Raw genomic sequence first — 16224 nt, 5'->3', positions numbered from 1 at the left:
AAGAAAATTATCTAAGTTTTAAACTATGTTTAAATTCATAAGGCCAAATTTTTTTTCCTGTACATTTAAATTTTCAATGTATTTTTGGAATTTTATAAAAAATAAAAAATAGAAATTTTATTAACAAAATTAAAGATAGAAAACTCAAAAACAATTTTCCCAGCCAAAACAGTCATCTGGAGTTCAGAAAAAGGAACAAGATGGCAATATGAGAAGTAATTTTCCTAATCTTGGAGACGGTCTCTTTCTCGTTGACGTGTGGGCATTAGCTCCGTGATAGGGTGAAAATCTTAAACGGTGTTTTAAGTCTCCAAAAGGTTGGTATGAACTCTTATTAAGGCATTACTAAAATTGATAGGAGCATAAAAAAAATAGAGGCTGGAGGCAGCAAATCAATTATTGTCATTTAAATTTAAAATATTCTTCCTACCCGGTTCTCATATGTCAATTATGCCAAACTCAGTCAGCTAAAAACGTTTATGAGCCGGAGGGGCAAAAATTCAAAGGAAAAATAAAACAAAAAAGAAAGGACCAGGAAGTTAACTTTAATATTTACAGCATGGGGCCCAAATGCAACAGAAATATAACAGTAAAGCTAAAGCTATTCCAGGCTAAATTACCTTCCTTTCTTTTCTTTTTTCTTTTTTTTTTTTTTTTGCTTTGCTTTAATTGAATTGGGGAGAGAAATGGATTGACTATATATAACACATGATTCCTCCACAGCTCTCCCACTTTGCGGTTCCAACATCTCTTCCACTTCCAGCACATCCACCAAAATCACATCCTATTTGCTACAGAATAAAAAACAGGACCATTAGGAGAAAAGAATCATTTTCCACTTCCAAAATTTTAGCCAAAAGATTAAGAACCAATGCTAAAAAAAGAGTAATTGGGGGTAAAAATATCAAAAAACAAGCAATTTCAGTTTCAAAGTACCAAGGACATACCATATCTACTTGTTGCAGAACACCACACTCTTATGAACCAGAAAGCAACTTACGGAACCGTTCCACTCTGGTTTGGCGAATCTTTGAGACCTTCCCTGGGTCATTGCTTGGAGTTTTGTGATGCAGAGTTCTCCTTTGGCTCTTAGCGCGGAACAAGAAATCTTCAGTGTCCAAGACATAAGAGACCTGAATACATGCCAAGCCAGCCATATTCAGCATAAGAATAGATTATTATTCATGTATAGAGAATGAAATCAAAATGAAAGTACATTCCATTATTATAGCTACTTGACAGATGTTGAACTTCAGGAGCATACCTTGGAAGACATGCAAGATATCTTGCACTCAAGACCATTTACGATTTCCAGCCCCTTCATGGCTCGGAGTGTAGCGGACAACTCGTCTCCTCCATACTTGCGCTTGTTTCTAGCAAAACAAGTAGGCATTCAATAACATAAGAAAGCAAGTATGATAAGAGATTTAACACCTTTCTCCACATGTACCTTTTCAAGAAAGTCCCTTTCTCCTTTTCCTTGGGAGCAATTGACAAGAAGTGATTATGCAGATAAGCCGAAAAATTAGGGTCCATTGAAACTGCAGCTACTTCAGGCTTATCATGAGCATGGTCCATAAGCTGCAAGGACAAACGTGCCGGTGCAGAGGACTGCAAGGAAAATCAAACCCGCTTGTATATCAGGGCAGATTAAAAACTAAAAAGAAAACAAAAGGATGGGATTTAGAAGGCTCCTGCGGTTTGAGAGCCTGGGGGGGGGGGGGGGGGGGGGGGTCAGATGAGAAGAGCCTTAGCCCCATGTGTTGGTTAACCTGTTTCTACTGTAAGGTTGCTATCTGAAAACTTGGGGCATGAGCTAAAATTTCCAGGCAGAAGCAAAAGCCAAAGTTTCAAAGACATACACATTCAATCCGATATATCGGTTCATCATGAAGAAGAACACGAGCATTTTCATAATATACAGCATCAACAAAACTTCCAGGTTTTCTTGATTTTTCATATGCATGCAGCTGGAGGAATTTGTTGTCTGTCTCATCAGCGGCAATCATTTGAAGCTAGGACATATACCAGAGAAATGAATACTTAGGCCAGAAAGAGAAAAGGAATACACATAAACAATGAAGAAAAGGGTGTGTGTAAATATTACCAGTTTCGCAAGTTTAAATATCAACTTGTCTAATGTGAAGAGAATGTATGACTGAGTTCCAACAATAGCTCGGCAATCATCCTCAAATTTTGTATTATCAGAGGAACCATCAAGTAAATTGTAAAGTGCAGTCATGAATCTAAACACATGAGAAGGATTGCAACTTAGTATCCCTAACTCATTCAATTGCTGTTTGAGAATAGAACTGGCAAACAAACCTAGCATACAGATCAGTTGTACTTGTCTCATTTGAACCCCTCCACTTCCTCTCAGCAGATGAAGAATTAACCTTTGCTGACTGCATTCTCTCATATAGTGTCTGTGAAGTTCAGAGAAAAGGAAAGAAAGAAAAAAGTAGTTTGAGGAACAATCTGTAGAACACCTAAAAAGATCAACCACATAGTAAAATATAGTTCAAGTCAAACTAAGCTTACTTGATGAAGCCTAAAAAGCACATAGAAGTTATCACTTCCATAAAAAACACAAGAATCCTTCTCCTTTTCAGGTAATGCCTGAGGAACATACTTTCTGAGAGGCTTTACAGTTTGTAGAAAACTCTCAGAGAATGGCAACAATGTTCCATCCCCTTCAACATCATGGGCGTCATCCATCCCTTCAGCCTCGCCTTCACTTTCAGCCTTATTATCATTTTCATCACGTTCTCCATCTTCAGCATCAGCAGACTCACTTGCTGAAGCATCACCATTTTCAGAAGCATTCTCACTGTCTTCTGATGACCTGTGACCGCTTCCCTCACCTTCATCACCGACATCAGCATCATTTTCACTGCCCATCTCTCCATTACGTTTGTCTTCTCCATGTCTGGTTTGATATTGCCTCCTTGCAGGACTAACCTTCATTTTACGTGCACCCTCCATGCCACCGTCTCCACATGCAACAAAATTGTCCTCAACATCTCCATTTGGAGATAATTCACCCTCCTCTCTTTCAATTTTAGAGTGCCCAATGGGTTCTTCACAATAACTGCGAACTTTGAAGCCTTCTTCAGTAGTTGTATTCGAAGATGAAACTGGTCTTGCACAATCACCACCCTGTAGCATTGAAGAACAGAGATCTTATACTAATACTATACTAAAAAAAATTGATATATAAAATCAAAGGAATAACTATCAAAATTGCTGTATTAGTATCACTATTAAGCAATCAAACTAATAGCATCATGGTCCTAAACAAGGGTCCTACAGTTGGGAGTCTAGGGACCTCTGTTCATAAAGCTCTAAAGACGCAGTTTGATGGAAAAGACAAGTTGATAGCAATGTAACAGGTTTTAATTTTTAGTTGTTGTTTTTGCTCGAGGAGATCACAAACCATAAAGGCTTTAGACATCCTCTTAAATAAAAAATTTCAGCAGTATCATGAAATTGATGTAGCATGAGACATTGTCAGTAAATTGTTTTCCTGTCAACAGCCTTAATTTTAAATTTGAAATATTCATCAGAAGGATTAGCTAAACTTACTCTACATAAACCCTCAGAAGCTGATCCTACAGTAGTTCCTAATTTTATTTAACCACATACTGATACCAACCAAATCAATCCATCTTCATGCTTAGCAATCTGGTTATTAGGATAAACATATTAGACTGCTAGAGAGTTTGATGGAATACATGTTATCTAAAAAGGAGCCAAAATATATATTCAAAAGCAACTATTGTAGATTATACTCTATGAATCAATCCATATAGATCTACGAAATATACGAACCCCATAATTATTATCCCCTTGTTATATACAAACCCTAAAGTGTCCCCCTTTTAAGTTGACAGGATTGACCACTGAAACCAACAGTGTTATTATATATATACAGCCACTAAGATGAACAACAGTTAGTACCCCCACTGTGATTTTGTTAATATTCTCATTCATTAGCTAGAGGAATTAAGGCTTGTGATTGTTATTGTTGTTATTGTCCTTCTCGTTGATCAATTCAATGAAGCAAACAGTTCACCAGTGGGAAATTGTGACCTCTACTCTGGAAGTAAAAATGCTCTTTTGCAAGTCAGTTATCATGTCATTATGTCAACACAGAAGAGGTAGAAAAAAGAAAGACTGTGTATCATATATCAGTTGCTGAAAGCAAGAGAATTTGACTGACAATATGAGTTATACTTGATAACCCAAGTAATTCAATGTCTAGAAATCACTACCAGAAACTATATCCATACCCGTGAAGAAGGTAAAATTGGATCGGTAGACTTCATTTCAAGCGCAGCCTCAACAACAGCATTGCTACATCTGGTAGCAGTAGCACAAAGCCCTGGCAATAAAAGGTGCATCCAAGAAATCCAGCTATCAATGTGAGAAAAGGGAATACTTTTCCAGTAGTGTTCAGGATACTGAACAGAAGAACAGCAAACAGAAGTCATATAAGAATGGAGAACATTATAGTGGACCTGTTGTGTTTGCTCTTCCATGACATTCATCTGCTCCAGAAGCCAAGGATGTGTTTGAGCTGGCCAGCTGCTCCTTTAAAGTTACTTGCTTGCTGGCCCCATCATCAGCCATAGTAGTACTCTGAGCATTTCCATGTTGAGGCATATTATACAAAGGATCACTTTTACTAGTATGATCCACATTATCCCCACTGGCCAACCAAGCTTGGCAAGAACTTGACTGTTCAGGTGTAGTACTTTCATCTCTATTTCTAGAGGGATTTGATTCTTTGGTAGTATGTACAGTCGTACCACCAGCTGGACAACCATCACTTTCTCCAACACTAGCAGCACCACTTCGTGAAGTATGGTTCTTAGCCTTTAACACATCTTCTCTATCTTCTGTGCCCTGAGGCCGAAAGGGAACCCCAAGCATCGGTTCCAGGAAAGTTGTCCAGATCTTCATAACCTTATCCAGTTGTTCAGTTGTACAAACTTCACCACACGAATATTTGATCAGCTGGTAGAGGTCTTCATGGATATCTGGATCAGAGTATTCAAACTCCATATGTGGAGTGATGGCTCTCTTGTTTACAGCAGCAATGGCAAGCAGCACATCATCTTCCTTCCGCTTATTTTCACTGATTTCTTTGATCTCCGCCAATAAGGCTGCACAAAGATTTAAAGCACAAAATGTGATTTGTCATACTGAACAAATTATAGAATACTCGTGTCATAAAGTAAATGGTGTGGAAATGATATTTGAAATTAAACAACAAAGGTAACAACACCTCAACCCTTGCTCTCACTAAAAGTGGGCACAACTACATGGATTTTACCTTTCCATACTTGAAAATAGCCCATTTTCTATTTCTATTGGCAACTTAAAGCAGGACCAAAATAAGGCATACTACAGATCTGACTGGATGCTCTAACTTTCCATTCTATATTGGTGGTTATTTTGATAACTTTGTTCTGACTACAAAGTTGTATTAAACACACCATCCTCATTCTATTCTTCTGTAACATACAACAATTCTACTATCAACCAAATGATGGGTGAATGTGCACACAAACATGAACCAAGTACTCTTGAAAGAAAATTAAATCAGATGCCATTGAATTGAGTTTGCAAGAGATTTTTTCCCCCCAACCAGCTTCTTTCAAAGAATTGAGGAACATCCTTGAATGTTTAAATCTTTACAGAATAACATAGCACTAATAACTCTTATCATGCATATCAACAAAGATATAGAGATGAACATTTGAGAGAAAAGCAGAACTCTTTCACACATACCAAGGAATTCAACAGTGAAGGTGGTCACACCTCAATGAGGTCCCAATTTCAAGTACTAGACTTTGAGCACTTGAATTAATACAATAATCAGGAACATAGAACTAAATTTCAAAAGTTACTGAAATTCAGCACGAATATAGACAAAGGCATCATCTCAACTTTAAATCAATAAAGATTTTACATTTTGTAAACATGGTTAACCCTGATAGTGGGCCTAGAAGTAAAAGTTAAATGAATTTTAAACTACAAATTCAAATAAAAATATTGAAGATAACTCCGAGAAATTAAATTAAATCTCAAAACAGCTAAGAAGCAATACACAGTCATCAAATAAGATTGGGCCAAAAACATCTTTCGTGGTAATCGTAGTCCTTTTGGATTCAAGTTATTTAAAATAATACCAAGAATATAGTAATCCACCTCTTCTTTGAGGAGCAATGGATTGCAAAAATAGTACAACAGAAAGCTCTTCCTACTGTAGTCTAATAAACAATATCACGATCTAGATCTGTTAAACAAGCTACCTACAATCTATTAAATCCAATTTTCCTCAAAAATGGAAAAAACCTCAAGAAAAAGCTATAAGGTATATAAAACTTATGTGAGGAAAACTAGCAATTGCCTGTTTTACAAACCCTTAATGGTTATTCCTGGAATAGGGACTGAATACTTGAAAACTGAGAGGGATACTACTGCTTATGAATCCATATAGCATGATAACTCTCTTAACATTTAGATAACTGCCTAGAAGCATTCATAACATAAAACACACATCATGAACCCAGGGTAAGAAGGAAGATGTCCCTAGTGCATGAGGCTCCCTACTTCCCAAGAGTAGGGGAAAGTTGATCTTATATGCAGCCTTACCTTCGCTTTGCAAAGAGGTTTTTTCCATAACTCAAACCTATGACCTTCTTCCAGTCACAAGGGAGCAACCTTAATAAATCATTTGCCCTACTCTGCAATTTCTGTGTGTGCGTGCCCGGGGGCAGGGGATCAAGGACAAAATGGGAAGCCCTTCTTTATCTTCAAAGGAGATACCTTAATCAGTCATATGCCCTACTCTGCAACTTCTGTGTGTGCGTGCCAGGGGGCAGGGGATCAAGGACGAAATGAGAAACCTTTTATCTTCAAAGGAGCATCCTTAATCAATCTTATGCCCTACTCTGCAACTTCTGTGCGTGCATGCCCGAGGGCGGGGGATCAAGGACGAAATGGGAAACCCTTCTTTATCTTCGAAGGAGCAGCCTTAATCTCATATGCCCTACTCTGCAACTTCTGTGTGTGCGTGCCCGGAGGCGGAGGATCAAGGACGAAATGTGAAACCCTTCTTTATCTTCAATTTCATATCTAAAGCTTTGACCTTATTTATCCACCAAATTTCACATCTAAACCCTTCTTTATCCACCAAATATGGTACGTTATTTAATATGCAGATTATTACCATTTATGTTTTTTCTGGAATCAGAAAGAAACCAGGCTGGATCGCACTTATTTTAATTCAACCCATCAACCAACTAATTATCAGGAATTGAATAAAAAATAGGACCAATGGAGCCAAATTCAATTATAATTTGCGTACATAAATTATAAACTACATAATGAAACCAATATCAAAAACATGAGTGTAAATCACTAAATGAAATTAGAACTGCACTAAGAGATCTAGAAAATTAAGCAAAAAATCAGCTATAACTAATTATAAACTAATGTGGATTTATATCTTTTGGCCCTTCTTCTAGGGCAAGTTATATCTGTTTTTTTTTAATAGATAAAACTTCAATCTATTATGTCTGCTTCGTTCAAGGTAACTTTAGTGCAATGGTAAGATTGGATTGCTCCATTCTGATCTGAGTTCAAGTCAGGAAAATGGCTGAAACCTAGGGTCTACAATGTAGGAGCCTCGTGCACGGGGTTCACCTTTTTTATTCCTACTTCCTTCAAACTTTTACATTTAAATAATTTGAAGCTTAAAACTAGAGTTTTACAAATTAAATTAGGATTGCTAACATGTAGAATGTGAAAATAATCCTACTATTTGAACATGATAAAATACAGATGTATTAAAATCGTCATAAGAAATGAGGAAATAGTTACAATTTTAATGAATATATATAATATTTATTTACTTATTCACATATGCCCATGTTTTGTATACCAAAAATATTTTATTTTTCAAATTTCTATGTCAACACATGCATATCCATGTCCCATGTGTGTTATGCTTCTTAAGCTGAAAGAAAAGTAAAAGCAGAAGTGCTGATAGGCTGATCCAACTATCAGCACCTAGATGCTCCATGCCGCCCATCTCCATTATACTCCTCCCCCCAAGTCAAAAACAAAAAATGCAACTTTCATTTACCATTACTTGTGCATTTTAGGCCAGCTCTTACCTTTTTAATCAATAGAATTGGTAAATATCTTTTCTTTTCTTCTAATTCTTGATATAGACATCAAATTGTTTTAAGATGTACATTAACAACATTATTGCTTATATATAAATTTCATCATTAAAACACAAATAAATACACATTTGTGAAGACAATGACCATATTTGATATACCAAATTCCTTCACTTGAAGAAACTCCAAGTCCCCTATTACATGGTCAAGGTTAAGACCACTAGTAATTCCTATACATGGAATTTTTTCCCCATCTCTCTCTTCTAACAACTGATGCCACGGATTCTCTAAACAATCTAATAAATTTTTAGCAACCAGATTATTAATCCTAACAAAAAAAAAAAATCATTGATTATACTATGTGAAAAAGTTAATTCCTTATTAACAATAAATGTTCATGAATTCTTTAGTAAACAGAATTATTGATTATACACCATGAAACAAACTTAATCCTTGAAAAGAAGAAAAAACTAATTAATAGAGATTATTCCATGCCTTATCATGAGAAATCCAACTTTACGATATGTCATCTACAATAATATTCAGTTCTGAATTACCTTTTGTGCTTAAGCTCTTTGTGTCCTGCTGCTTGAAGTAAAAGCTTCGATGATCAAGTGACTTGTGATAGTTCTTAGCATAGATTTCAGCCCAAACTTTATTAAAATCAGCACGACACCTAGCCCATTCATCTAGTTTCTGCTTCAATCGAATTAATATTACTGGCAACGCAAGAGGTGCATTCTTCTTTAATACATCCATCACATCGAGTCCATGGTCACCATATAAGCGTTCAATGCACCTCATATTCAGAGCTACAAAAAAATAGAAAAAGAGAAAATCATTCAACGTGATAGCATGAAAAGATATCCCGTAAATTCAGAGGTTATTTTCCATCCACTTTATCACCTGTCAAATGATCCTCAATATGAATAGGACCATCCATTTTGAGAGCATTATCATTGATCTTGCTCAGCAGCTCCTCTACGCGTTTAGTTGTCGCATTTACAGACTCTAACAACATGTCCAGTTCAAACCTGACATCGTAAAAACAAAAGCATCAACAGTTGTTGGCTCCATATAATAAGAGATAAAATAATTCAAAAGGTTAATTGTAAAGCAAAAGGAAAAAGGAAACAAGATGAGAAAGGCTGCATAGAATCAGAGTGTAAAAGATATGGCTTCCAGTAGAGAGTATAACGATTTTTTTGGGGTAAAAATAATAATTTTAAAACTTTTTAAAAAAATATTACACATTTCAAACTATTTATAAAATACTACAAAATTTTCCACATCAACATGACAAAATTAACAAAGTGGAACTCGCTACTGTGAGTAGCGAGTCCAAAGTGGGACTCGCTACTGTGAGAAGTGAGATGGACTCGCTACTGTGAGAAGCGAGATCCCTTTGCTCTGTGCTTCAAAAATCAGTAATGGGATCTTGCCACTCAGTAGTGAGTTCCCCTCTGTTAAATTTAACATGCTGATGTGGATTCACATGGGTGCTGAGTTGGAAATTTTTGGAGCATTTTATAAATAGTTTGAAAACTAGAGTATTTTTTAAATGATTTTAAAATTGCAGTATTTTTACAAAAAATGCAAGTATAATAGGCAAGGGACAGAAAACGAGAGCAAGGACAAAAAAGACCAAGGACAAAAGGGAAAACAATAATTCCATTTCACATCAATAAAGGTAAATGTGTCAATATATAATATCTGAAGTCTGCAGGAAGTTGCAAACCTGTCATCTTCACAACGAAACAAACTTTCCTCATACTGGTTTTTCCGCATGTGCTTAAAAGAGTAATCCTCACTTCCAGAAGTGACTGATACCCAATGGTCATTTAGTACTTTGGCACCAATCTCTGTTCTGTGGCTTGCTACAGGAATTGGATACTGCACCAAACAAACAGAAGTCTGCATGAATACAGAACTTTATAAGTAGAATACCTAGTTGGATACCTGAAACAACAGCTTACATTCTTTGGCAACAGCCGATAACTGGGAGTGCATTGTTCACAGTTAGAGAGGCCAAGTTCTTGAATTGGTTTTCCCATAAACTTATCCTTGCTTGAACATACAGATGTCTTATGGCCTGCTACCTCTTTACTGCCAAATGCTACAAATTTGTCAACTCTATCTCTTTCTCTGTTTTCATAATCTCTATCCTTATCTGTGTCATCCTTCTCACGATCCCTATCCTCTACATTTGGTGATCTAGATAAATTTGCTTCATTCCAAGAGGGTCCTGCAATGAATTAAAATCCAGGTTAGACATTACTACCTCAGATTCAAAATATTTCAATGCCTCCAAATGGAATTTTAAGTTTCATGACTCAAACCACTAAAGATTTGAGATGTGGCATTTTAATGATACAGATGCCTGAACTCCTTCTATGAGCTAATAAAAGCATCTGGATAAATATTCAATCTGAAATCAAAAGATTTTAACTTACTCTTACTCATAAAACCAGCAACAGCAAGAAAACCATCTGCAGGGAAGAATTTAATTAAACCCAGCAAAATGATATAACCGTGCAGATGAACTTAATGAACTGAATCCAAAATCATTACCAATCTTTTCACAGCGTGACAAAAATTCATTGAACCCCTCCATTAAGTCTGGATGTCTACCAAATAAGTTACCAATCTGACAACCAAAGCTACCACAAAATTATGATCATATCCAATATAAAAAAAACTCTACAGAAAAATCACAGCTGAAGAAAATCATTATTAACCAATTGTTTCAAGAAATATATGGGTCTTATAAGGATGTCATTCCAAACAGAAATGAGAACAGGTGGAGAAAACATTTTAAAAAGCATCTAGAAAGTCTTAGTAATCTGCCAAAGACTTTTACCATTACTACGTATAAGGAATTGACCTAAAAAGAGAGGAGCAGGTGGGGAAAAGCACTTAAAGATTCATCCAACAAAGCTTTAGTGATCATAACAATTGTATGTAAATAGACACTATATGGGATAAAATAGTGATGGGACTAAATCACTCGTGACTGATAATATGTGTTTACAGATGAGAAAGCATTAAATAAATTGAAAGACAATTTCCATAACTCTAATATTGACATTGTTTGCGCTTATAATTTATACTGATAACACATAATTGTAATGTCAATTAACATAAAAGTTAAAATTAGGATCAGGGAGTCACAGACTTGTAGAATGAACATAAGGATGGGCCATGAAGTTAATATGGGGTCAAAAAATGTAAACAAAATGTGGAAAGATTAATGAAATCAGCTTTCCTCTCTTTACATTAGCCAACTGCTTAATTTGCCTGTAGTATGTACCATTCAGATTGACAGTGTATCAGGAAAAAGTTACATCAGAATCCAACTCTATTTATATGTTAGGCAGTCATCAGTAGCTGCAAAGAGAAAAAAATGGAGAAAATTTCTGTTGGGCAACAATACATTCATCTTACTTGTAATCGGATGTCAAAAATCAAGTAGCAACATCCAGCTTAATCTAGATATTTATTAATAAGGAATGCCTAAGATTGAAAGAATATTAGATTTTGTGTTAATAACATATGATTGACTTGCTGGGCATTCACCTACTTACCGTTTTCTTTTAGTCTCAGGACATACAACCTCAGTCAGGTGCTCAAGAGGTTGGGGGTTGCCATAAGTCTTTGGGTCAAATCTTTCCTCAAATGAGAAAATGAGGCAAGACTCTTTCAACTTACAGATAAATTTATTGGACCTATAACCACTAACTAGCATCAGCTTGGGAATTCCAGAGCTTATTTTGATAGGCATTCCACAGTGAACAAATAGCAGCCTAATATCTAAACTTTACTAAAATGCATAACACTTAAATATTAAAACACACATAGTTAACTTGGAAATCAAAATCATTAATTTTGAAGTTTGTCGGATTTTCTGTCTCGAACAAACTCTAATCTATGGTTAGGTATCACAAATAAAAATGTATGGGAAAGAAAACCCTAACAAGTTCCGCAATTAGTTATACTTGGAGACAAAAGAAAAACAACAAAATGAAGCACAAATATAGGAGGACTTGAAAGAATGGAAAAATATGCATACCATATTTTGCAAATCAGATCTTGTAATTATTTCTTTGCTATAGATATTAAGGAACTTCAAAAAATCCTGGTAGAGCTCCGGAACTTGTAATCTCTGCTTCACGTTCTCACAGAAGGCAAACTCTTGGCTGTACATGCCTGCATTAACCAACGAAATAAGGACAATTCAAATGGTAAAATATGCAGAGAGCTAAGCAACAGAGGGAAGTACAGAGACTTCTTCACAAATTTCAGTTGCCTAAAGCCATAATTTAATCAATGGGCACTTTACATGCAAATCATTTTGATGAAGATCATAGAAACAAATATTTTGGGAAACAATATTTTAGATGTAAAAATAGAAAGTACTATAGTTTTATTATTTTGTTTATTTTAATTTCTTTTATTTCCTAGAATCCTAATTAGATTTGGATTATCTTTATAATCTTAATTAGATTGGATCAAGGAATCATAGTTAGAACAGGTTTTTATCTATTAATTGTCTATAAATAATCCTTTAGTAATGTATTGTAGAGGAGACTACGATGAATAATATTGAATATTGAAATTGGTTTCCAGTAATTGGGATTGCTCTTGTTTCTATGATTCGGGTTCTGCATCACATTTTCTTCTTGAATTATGGAAGACCAAATAATTCTCCAGAAACTACACTCTTTGTCAAATTTCATTCTTCTAAACCAAATTATAGCTTCATCAGTCTGAAACAAGCTGATAGAATGTCATTTTTCTCATATCAATGAGAAACTCTCAAAATTATATCAGTACATAAAAACATTGAGACTACCAGAGATGGTATAAAATGAGTTCTCAATTGGCATATGTTTCCAGAAGCTTGAAGAGTAAAAAGATAATAATATAAAATCCACAAAGAAGCCAAAAAACAGGCGCCTTAATGTAGTGCCACCAGAGGTAGTGTAGCTTATATGCAATTCGTAAAAATCAATAGAAGATTAAAATCAACCTCTTGGAGACAATAGTTTCAGAATACAAATACAAAAATGTTCTGAATAAACAGACCACATACAAAGCAATGCACATAGATGAAAGTATCCAAAGTGCTGATAGTAAAAAATAACCAACCAGAAATTGGAAATAACCTCTGACATCAGATAGAATTTGGAGTGGAAAATAAATGCAAGTGGGTTTCAGTTTATGAAGTAAAGCCACGGTGATAATTCAACAATAACAGGTTCTGGCAATTCACAATCAGCATAATTACTCACTCTTCAAAGCAGCTTTATCATCATAAGAAGATGAACCAGGGCCTGTTCCAAAGTTATCTGTGCCTTCCCCTTCCTGGCGTAATTGGTCAACAATTGAGTCTTCAGACCTATGGGCAGATCTCCTTCTATGGGGAAACCGGTGCATTTCACCATTCTCAAAGTCTGTATCATCCTGCTCCCGTTCTTTTCGATCTCCGTCTTCCCTTCTATCCTTCTCTTTTTCACCTCGCTTTCGCTGCTCTTTGTCAGCTTTCATCAGTGCCTTATCATGGTCAAGTTCTGGCCAATCAACACTGAGGTCGCGATCAGCATGTGACACAACAGGTTTCTGGACAGATTTAAAATGAGTGGCATATTAGTCTTGATTGTGATAAGACATCATTAGAAAAAATCCAAATGCTAAAAATGGTGAAATTACCTTTTCAGCATGCATAGGCCTCGCTGTAGGCAAGCTCCTATCATCACGATGGAAGATAGAATTCCTACCAGACGACGCATGTGGAAGAGAGGCTGCTGCTGAAGGATCGGGCAGAAAATTAGTGAACTCCACAAGCAAGTCAGGATGCTCGTGAAAAAGAGAGGCAATCTGCAAATGCGTAGAATTGCTTTTAAAAAAATGCTCAAAGTCAAAGAAAACAATTCCAATGACATAGCAATTAAAAGATGGAGAAAACTGAGAGAGATATAAGTTAATAGCAAGAACATGCAGCACACACACCTCCTGGTAGACCTCGGTAATGGATTTGTTCTCCTTTCTGTACATATTCAAAATTTCAAGAAAAGCTTTATACACGCGATCATCACCTTGAAACCTTGTCTATAAACAATGCACCATCAGATGCAACAACTTTAAGACAAAACTAGAATACAACATTCAACCACAGCATTATATCTCACCTTAATTTTGTTCACAAAATTGATTGCTTCTTCAAATTCAACAGGCTTTTTAACTAGAGGAGGTTCATCCTCAGGTGGAAGGGTGATTTCATAGCCCTTTGGCAAAAAGGTATTGAAACCCAAAATTAGGTCCCGATGCCCTTTAAATAATTCCTTTACTCTTGTTATGACACCAGCAGTGTCAATTCTACAGACAATAAAACAATCTAACATTGGCATCAATGCAGGAAAAGACCATTCACGTTTTGCAAGTAAAAGGGAACAAAGAACAACCAAACATGCCTTTGAGCCTTGAAATCTTTCATAACTTCAAGGAACTCATCATACTTCTCTCTTCTGCCTTGAAATATGTCTTTAACTGCCTTGAGATAAGCCAATGCATCGTTTGTTGTTAATTTTTGAGTGCTCCCTCCACCCATTAACTGAGGTTGCCCAGAGCTTCATTACCCCAAACAAAGAAAGTTAATAAATAAAGAATAATGATATCAATGCCAAATGTAAGAGCCAACTGGTTATTTGACCAATTGGCCCTTGCATTTGGCCGAAACTTTTGGCAACCCTATCATCGTCCATACATAAATAGAAGAACACCTATACACTCAAAGAACAAAAATTTAAACTAAATCAATACAAATTAGCCCATACATTTATCAACCCCTGAGCTAGATCAATGCACACTGACAGTTTTTCTTTTCCATGATCACAAAATAATACACACGCACGCACGCATATGCAGTCAAAACATGTTCTCTCACCAAGATGGGGGAAGTACAGTTACAAACAATAATTCTTACTCTTGGCTTCAACCCTAGACATAATCTAACATCAGACATATTTGATAAAAGAGGACTCTGGTAAACTGACTTTTAGAATCCAAAAGAAAAAAAAAAAAAAAAGGAGAAAAAGAAGATAAAGAAAACTTAAAACCCAAAGCCTAATACAGAAACCAAAAGAAAATCAAACCAGCACAAGTTTACGCGATGAGTTCAATTTGAATGCTCAGTCGATTTATTTATTATTACTAAACAAAGTCCCGGCTGAACAAAAGGCATAACCACGGCTAATAATCTCACAGTATAAGCAAAATGAGAAATAAAAACAAAACGAAAAAAAAAAAACCTAGAGCGGAAGGGAACTAACGGTTCGGTGCGAGAGGGGACCGTCGGCCGTTTGAGTTGAGAACTCATGTAGACATCATCTCTAGACCTCTTCATCTTCGTAATTCTCTTAATCTTCAAAAGAAATCATTCTTTCTCCAGAGTCAAAAACTCCGATGACAATCGCAATCCTAGCAAAAAAAATCGACCAAACATAAGCAAGGAACATATATCAGATCTGGAAAGCCACACGAATAGAACAGACAAAAAGCAATTTTGAATTGAACCAAAAGATTCGAAACCGCTCAGCAGATCACCTTAGCAGCAGAAAAAATAAAATTGAAAATTCCATTACTTAAAGATCAAGCGAAGCAGAGAACACAATTACACGTACAAGAAATGATAACGATGTCTTCGATCAGATAAGCGAACCACGAGAACGCCGAAGATCTTCCAGTCGGCAGCGAGCAAATTATCCTACAGAAGACAGACAAAAGAGGTGTTTGTGAGCCTCAGCGTACAGATATGAGCCTACTTTATTCACGTATATGCAGAGGTAGAAGAAATAGAGAGAGGGATAGATATAGAGATAGAGAAGAAACACACTGGTTCCTAGAGAAGGAAACAGCAGAGGACTAAGTTGCGAGAGAGATGTTTTTATATTGTGGATCGCTTAAGAAAAGAGAGAGACCCGACGGAGAAGAGAACAGGAGAGTTGAGAAGAAGGGCTCATGAATGGTT

General features: G+C 36.0%; 1 protein-coding gene across 1 annotated transcript; it reads right to left on the bottom strand.

Moving 5' to 3' along the window:
• Window positions 1-625: 625 nt before the first annotated feature.
• LOC127796738 (paired amphipathic helix protein Sin3-like 4) lies at window positions 626-16224 on the bottom strand. The gene is made up of 25 exons (XM_052329088.1): window positions 16090-16224; window positions 15878-15960; window positions 15527-15674; window positions 14669-14824; window positions 14387-14573; window positions 14208-14306; window positions 13908-14075; window positions 13490-13817; window positions 12268-12404; window positions 10770-10845; window positions 10652-10687; window positions 10175-10443; window positions 9937-10091; window positions 9105-9232; window positions 8756-9010; window positions 4521-5168; window positions 4293-4384; window positions 2542-3159; window positions 2326-2426; window positions 2108-2246; window positions 1863-2015; window positions 1451-1611; window positions 1265-1373; window positions 948-1133; window positions 626-791 (listed from the first exon to the last, which is right to left on the bottom strand). The coding sequence occupies exons 3-24, from the start codon at window positions 15598-15600 to the stop codon at window positions 978-980; spliced, it is 4245 nt and encodes a 1414-aa protein (XP_052185048.1). The 5' UTR covers window positions 15601-15674; window positions 15878-15960; window positions 16090-16224; the 3' UTR covers window positions 626-791; window positions 948-977.

Source organism: Diospyros lotus, chromosome 3 (genome assembly GCF_014633365.1).
Source record: "Diospyros lotus cultivar Yz01 chromosome 3, ASM1463336v1, whole genome shotgun sequence".
Lineage (NCBI taxonomy): Eukaryota > Viridiplantae > Streptophyta > Magnoliopsida > Ericales > Ebenaceae > Diospyros > Diospyros lotus.
This window is presented reverse-complemented; position numbering and strand designations above follow the sequence as displayed.

Excerpts from the sequence above, each read along its gene's own strand:
- LOC127796738 (XM_052329088.1), bottom strand. The coding sequence starts at position 15,600 with ATGAAGAGGTCTAGAGATGATGTCTACATGAGTTCTCAACTCAAACGG. Across the intron at positions 14,076-14,207 it reads TTACCGAGGTCTACCAGGAG|ATTGCCTCTCTTTTTCACGA; the intron begins GTGTGTGTGCTG and ends ACGCATTTGCAG. Across the intron at positions 5,169-8,755 it reads AAAGAGCTTAAGCACAAAAG|CCTTATTGGCGGAGATCAAA; the intron begins GTAATTCAGAAC and ends ATCTTTGTGCAG.